The sequence below is a fragment of the Coenobita brevimanus genome, chromosome 7, assembly GCF_032717465.1.
Source record: "Coenobita brevimanus isolate Jiangsu-jjx chromosome 7, ASM3271746v2, whole genome shotgun sequence".
Classification (NCBI taxonomy): domain Eukaryota; kingdom Metazoa; phylum Arthropoda; class Malacostraca; order Decapoda; family Coenobitidae; genus Coenobita; species Coenobita brevimanus.
In genome coordinates this window covers 11,640,308-11,647,246 of record NC_136960.1, presented here as the reverse complement: position 1 = coordinate 11,647,246, position 6,939 = coordinate 11,640,308, and the positions used below count along the sequence as shown (strand labels likewise).

At 41.2% G+C, this 6,939-nt stretch overlaps 1 protein-coding gene across 1 annotated transcript in view; it reads right to left on the bottom strand.

The window, feature by feature from the left end:
- The window catches only part of LOC145404964 (uncharacterized), a 9,782-nt gene extending 3,289 nt beyond the window's left edge, over positions 1-6,493 (bottom strand). The window contains exons 1-2 of the mRNA XM_080276472.1: positions 6,329-6,493; positions 5,753-5,872 (exon numbers count right to left, since the gene is read on the bottom strand). Coding sequence (XP_080132598.1) covers positions 5,753-5,872; positions 6,329-6,493 — 285 coding nt within the window. The remainder of the gene's footprint in view (positions 1-5,752; positions 5,873-6,328) is intronic.
- Positions 6,494-6,939: the final 446 nt, after the last annotated feature.

Here is a 6,939-nt window from a genome sequence, read left to right as displayed (position 1 = left end):
CCCATTGTCGAAACTTTAGATATCAATGATGCATGGAATTTTTTTTAAAGAAACTCTCAACAATGCCGTCAAGTTATGTATTCCAATGCGGAACAGAAGGCCTGCCAAAAATTCTAAACCCAAATGGTGGAACTCTGACATCAAACATTTTCTAGAAGCAAAAAATCTTGCATATAAGAATTATAATACCACAAAGAATCAAAATGACAAAAATTAATACAATGCCCTTCGACGAAAAGCCAAAAAAATAATAAAATGCAGTAAGAAAAATCTTGAGGCACATATTGCAAGCATCAGTAAATCAAATCCCAAAGGATTTTTCAGTTACATAAGAAGCAAAAAGGTAATAACTCCGACAATTGGTCCCTTAATCACAGATAATGGAGAGCACACTGATGATGAAACTACGATGGCGAAAATTCTTAATACTTTCTTCGCGTCAGTATTTACAACAGAAAGTATACACACGATTCCTACTGTTTCCCCCATTCCCATAGAAGAGGACAACATAATCACTGACATTACAGTTAGCAATCGTGACTCACTGCTTGCAATAAACAAAGTAAAAGAGAATAAAACACCAGGACCAGACAAAATATCTCAACGTGTATTGAAGGAACTACAGAATGAAATATCAAAGCCTTTATCTGAACTTTTTAACTTATCACTTAAGAGCAGTAAGGTGCCACATGAATGGAAGCTTGCTAACATAACCCATATATTCAAAAAGGGCAACAGAGCCCAACCAGAAAACTACCGCCCAATTAGTTTAACATTGGTGGTTTGCAAATTGTTTGAAACTATTATCAGAGACAAGTTTGTGAAACACTTAGAAACAAACAATCTCATAAAAGATTCGCAACATGGTTTTCATAATAATCGCTCTTGCCTCACGAATCTGCTTGACTTTTACAGTGATATACTGAACATGTACGACGAGACTAAATCTGTTGATGTGGTCTACCTTGATTTTCAAAAGGCTTTTGACAAAGTTCCACACAAAAGACTCCTTCAGAAGCTAAAGGCACATGGTTTCAGCGAAAGTGTTCTTGGGTGGGTAGAAGATTGGCTCACTGGACGAAAGCAAAGAGTTGTAATAAATGGAAAAGAGTCAGATGGATAAACGTTACAAGCGGAGTGCCGCAGGGTTCAGTGTTAGGTCCTATTCTTTTCTTGATATATGTGAATGATATTGACGAAGGACTGTGTTGTAAAATTTGCTGATGATACTAAAATAGGTAACAGAATAGATACAGCACTGCAAAGGCAGGCAATTCAGAGAGATCTTGATAAACTGTTTAACTGGGCCCAAGTCTGGCAAATAGATTTCAATATTAATAAATGCAAAATGCTAAACATTGGCAGTTAAAATGTAAGAGCTAGTTATAGCATGAATAATTTTCAACTTGATAGGGTAAACCATGAAAAAGACTTAGGAGTTAAAATAACAAACGATTTGAAACCAAGCAAACAATGTACAGAAGCTGTGAAAAAAGCCAATAAATTGATTGGATTCATAGGCTGAGAATTTGAATATAAATTCGATAATATTGTCCTCTCTTTGTATATTTCCTTAGTATGCCCGCACTTGGAGTATTGCGTTCAGTTTTGGTCACCGTATTATAAAAAAGATATGGAAAAGCTTGAAAGAGTGCAGTGAAGGATGACAAAGATGATATCTAGACTGAGAAATAAACCATACGAGGAAAGTTTAGAAGTCCTGAATCTCTTTACCCTAACTATACGAAGGATACGAGGAGATTTAATTCAAGTATTCAAAACATTCAAAGGACATGATAACATGGCTGTCGATAAATACTTCACAGTTGATCACTCGAATTATACTAGAGGCAATGGGCATAAAATAATTGGCAAACGATTCCAGTCGCATGAAGCTAAGCATTTCTTCTTCAATTGAGTTGTAAATATATGGAATAAATTGCCCTCCAACGTAGTAAATTGTAATATAGTACAAACCTTTAAAGGTCGCCTGGATAAGTATTTGTCGTCTAACCCCCAGATTAATATGTTTACTCCTGAATAAAACACTAGTGTATGTATAGTTTTCTTTTTTTATTTTATTTTATTGCTTTTAGAGCCTGGATCAATTTATTAAATGCAAATATAATATATGCACAGACTAGGATTTTTTTTTTAATGCGAGGAAGAAGGAACCAAAGGCCATGAGCCCGCAATAACGGTTCCCTCCAAGAGAAAAACAAAATACAATAGAGAGCCAAATTCAAGATCCGATCATTTCGAGATGCCTGGACACACTGCGTTTGAAAGACTGGAGATCATAGGAAGCAGGAAATACAGTCAGAGGGAGACAGTTCCAGAGCTGACGTTTTGCATAAATGAAGGACTGGGAGTAACGGTTAACTCTTGCATTAGAGAGTTGGACAGAAAAGGGATGAGAGTTTGCTGCTAGACGGGTGCTACGCGCCCGTTGTAGAGGTGGAGGAATGCATACAGACAGTTCAGAGGAGCAGTGACCATTAAAGTAGCGATAGAAAAGAGATAAAGATGCAACAGTGCGGTGAAGAGACAGAGGTTGAAGAGAGTCAGTAAGAGGAGGAGAGTTATTGAGACGAAAAGCCTTTGACTCCACCCTATTGAGAAGAGCTGTATGTGGGCAGCCTCCCCACACATGAGAGTTGTACTCCACACAGGGGCGGATAAAACCCCTGTATAGAGTCAACGATTGTGCAGGGGTAAAGAAAGAACAGAGTCGGCTTAGCACATCTAATCTCTTGGAAGCAGATTTTACAAGAGATGTAATATGATCTTTCCAAGATAAGTCCTGAGTAAATGAAACCCCATGCATGTTCAAGGATGATGCAGGATTAAGCTGAATATCATTAAACATTAGTGGGTATACCTGTGGTAGATTTTGTCGGGTTGATAGGTGTAAGAACTGAGTCTTAGATGCATTAAAAACAACCAGATTATTTTTACCCCAGTCAGAGATACGAGCCAAGTCAGACATTAGGTGTGTCATAGCCTCATCCCTTGTTTATTAAAGTAACTGCTGAGATGGCCATTGCGGGAACTGAATGGAAAGGTGAAGGGTGGAGTCATCAGCGTATGAGTGGATAGGGTTAGATGTACAGCTTAGAAGGTCATTGATGAATAAAAGGAAGAGAGTTGGTGATAGGACAGAGCCCTGAGGAACACCACTGTTGATAGATCTAGGAGAAGAACGACGGCCGTCTACAACAGCGGCTATAGAACGACCAGAAAGGAAGCTAGCTATGAAGGAACAGATAAAAGGATAGAAACCGTAAGAGGTCAGTTTGGAAATTAAAGATTTATCCCAGACTCGATCGAAAGCCTTTGTGATGTCAAGTGCAATGGCAAAGCTTTCGCCAAAGTCCCGAAAAGAGGATGACCAGGAGTCTGAAAGGTAGGTGAGAAGATCGCCAGTGGAGCGTCCCTGACGGAACCCATACTGACGATCAGAAAGAAGGTTGTGATAGGAAAGATGCCTTAAAATTTTTCTATTGAGAATTGACTCGAAAACTTTTGAAATACAGGACGTTAAAGCAATTGGACGATAGTTGGAGGGTTGGGAGTGGTCACCCTTCTTTGGGACTGGCTGGATGAGAGCAAACTTCCAGCAAGAAGGAAAGGTACAAGTTGACAGACAAAGGCGAATGAGTTTGCCTAGGCAGGGTGTAAGCACAGAAGCATAGTTCTTGAGAACAACAGGAGGGACTCCATCAGACCCATATGTCTTGTTAGTATTGAGGCCAGTGATGGCAGAAAATTCATCAGCTGAAGAAATTTTAATGTCAGTCATGAGGAAGTCAGAGGGGGGAAGAGATGGAGGAACAGCACCGTAATCATCTAAGGTGGAACTGGAGGAGAAAGTCTGTGTGAAGAGATCTGTTTTATCAGTAGAAGAAATAGCTACAGACCCATCAGGGTACAAAAGAGGAGTGAAGGATGATGAGGTAAAGTTGTTAGAAAGGTTTTTGGCAAGGTGCCAGAAGGAGCGGGAAGAATTCGAGTTGGAGTGTTGAGAGCATTTAGTACAGATGAAATTATTTTTAGCAAAGCGAAGAACAGACTTAGCACGATTCCGGGCAGAAAAGTAAAGATGATGTGATTCAGATAGCCCTGAGTTAACGGTCACTACCCATACTTTCGACCTGTTATAGGCTGTGAATCGCTGAAGGTCTTTGTTATTTAAGTGGCCACCATCGGGATTTTTTTTTAATGTACCAAGGGTCACTGCTTCAGGACGTGACTTGTGTGGTTGTCCCACATGGGAAAGTTCCTAGTCTCAGTGGAATGAATGGAGTTGGAGCCTGATTGACTGCTGCGTACCTTAATAGAGCCAGACAAGGCTGTCGCACCACCCCTGAACATCCGCACTGTGCACTGTGCAAATTCCACACTGTGTCCGCATTAACTCAACGTACCCGTACATAGTATCATGCATTAGTTATTTATTGATTCGATTATTCATTTTACTTTACTACTTTCTCTTTCAGGTTATTCATACCGGTAGCTTATAGATAATGTATTATAGAATGTAATTTTTCCTTTCCAGTCTTTCCTATGAAATTTCCATGTCAGTTTTTCCATGCTGCATGGTGGTTTTTCTCACTTTTTCTTTCCAGTTTTAACTGGAGGGTTTGGAGGCGGGGGAAGCCTTCTTGCTTTACTATCCTTATCCTTCAGCATGTAGAGTTAGATCTCATAGTCATAGTCTACTCTGTAACAAACAGCCTCGAAAGGACCATAAGGTCTGTTGCTGTTTGCTTTCCTTTGTACTCCTTTGTACTCTCCCCAGTCCATTTCCTACCTCTCTCTTCATTCCCTTTCTCTTCCCTCTCATTCCCCTCCCTCTTCCCTCCCCGTCCATACCGCTTCTCCCCTCCCTTTCCACACGTCTACCCCTCACTCTTCCCCACCCCTCCTTCTGTCCCCCTAACCCAAATCTTCTCCTAATGTATCCTTCTCTTAATTTGTCCTTCCCTCCCTCTTCCCCTCTCCCTCCCTCTCCTCCTCTTCCCCTCCCCTCCCCTCCCCCTCCACTTTATATTCCCCTCCCGTCTCTCTGTCCCCCATCCCCATTTTACCGTAACTCCATATTTTTCACTTCCTTCTTCCTAGCCTCTCTCTCTCTCTCTCTCTCTCTCTCTTATGGAATAATATTTTTCACTTCTTCCTTCCTACTTGTCTCTTCCTCTCACCTAACTTCTTTTAATCCTTATAACTTCCTAACTCTTAACTTCCTTCCTTCCTTCCTTCCTTCCTTCCTTCCTCCTCCCTCCCTCCTTTCCTCCCTCCCTCCCTTCCTTCCTTCCTTCCTTCCTTCTTTCCTTCCTTCCCTCCTTCCTCCCTTTTCACCAGCATAACCATAAACCTGAATATTCCAAACCGGAAGAATTTTAATGCGCTCCATTCCTGGTGACTCTCTCTCTCTCTCTCTCTCTCTCTTAGTTTTGTCATTCACTAACTCACCTCGAAATTATTATTGTTTTCTACTGTAGGTGTTTGAAGAATGAGATGGCCAATTTTTTTCTCACTCGCTGACTCACTCACTCGCTCAATCCCTCCCTCCTTCCCTCACTCACTCACTCACTCACTCAGTCAATCAATCCCTCCTTCCCTCACTCACTCGCTCGCTCAATCAATCAGTCAATCAATCCCTCCTTCCCTCACTCACTCACTCACTCACTCGCTCGCTCAGTCAATCAGTCAATCAATCCCTCACTTACACACTCACTCACTCACTCACCTGGTAGAGAGAGGCGTTGTGGTTGTTCTTACGGATGGACCTCTTTCCTTTGGTTATGATGTCGTAGAAGAGTTTGTTCAAGTCGATGGGGAAGATGCCCTGAGCGGATAGCAGGAGCAGCTGTGGAGAGAGAGAGAGAGAGAGAGAGAGAGAGAGAGAGAGAGAGAGAGAGAGAGAGAGAGAGAGAGAGGAAGGGAAGGAAGGAGAAAAGAGGTAAATAAGAATTTGAAGAAGAGAAAAAGTGAAATTTTAAGATGAGAGAGAGAGAGAGAAAGTGAAATTTTAAGATGAGAGAGAGAGAGAGAGAATTATTTTAACTCCCAAACGAATGATATTTGGATCCCTCTTATTGCATTCTCAACACAAAATTACTCCCAGAATATCCTCTTAAAGTTCGTAACACATGATCAGGACGCCTTGTATGTATAGAAATTAATATGTATGTAACATTCCCTCACCTTTCCTCACCTCTCCTCACCCCTCTTGCCCTAACCTTACCTAAGTACACCCCTCTCCACCCCACTCGCTCTAGCCTTACCCATCTCCACCCTACCCCTCTCCCCACCCCATACTCACCTTTATCATGGTCAGCATAATAATCACCGCTCCCGTCTCGTCCACCGAGAGAGCTTCACTGCCCAAGGCGACGGAGGTGTAGGTGACGATTGATGAGACGATGGGTAGCAGGACGCCCACCACGCCCACGCACACCCACCCCCAACACAGCCTTGGCACCTTCATTCTGTGAGAAAGTGAGAAAAAGTGAGAAAGCAGGGTTGGAAAAAATCACCGATTAAAAAAAAAAAAAAATCGACTTTTTAAATTTAAATTGGATTTTTTTAATTTAAATCAGATTTTTTTTTTTTAATCTGTGATTTTTTTTCCAACCTTGTTTGTGCCTTTGGGAATTCTGTCAAAAGAGTACCTCACTGGGCCTTTTTCCCTCCCACTTGCTGCAATGCGTCCATTAGGCATGATTATATATCACTGTTCAAATAAACAGACTTACAAAATTGAAAATAATAATGTGACTGGGAAGTGGGAGTAAGGCAGAGCACCACAGGCTAGCACTTCTTTGTATGGGGGAGGTTACTCACACTCAGGGTTGGAAAAAATAGCACACACACACACACACATATATATATATATATATATATATATATATATATATAGTTATATTTTATATA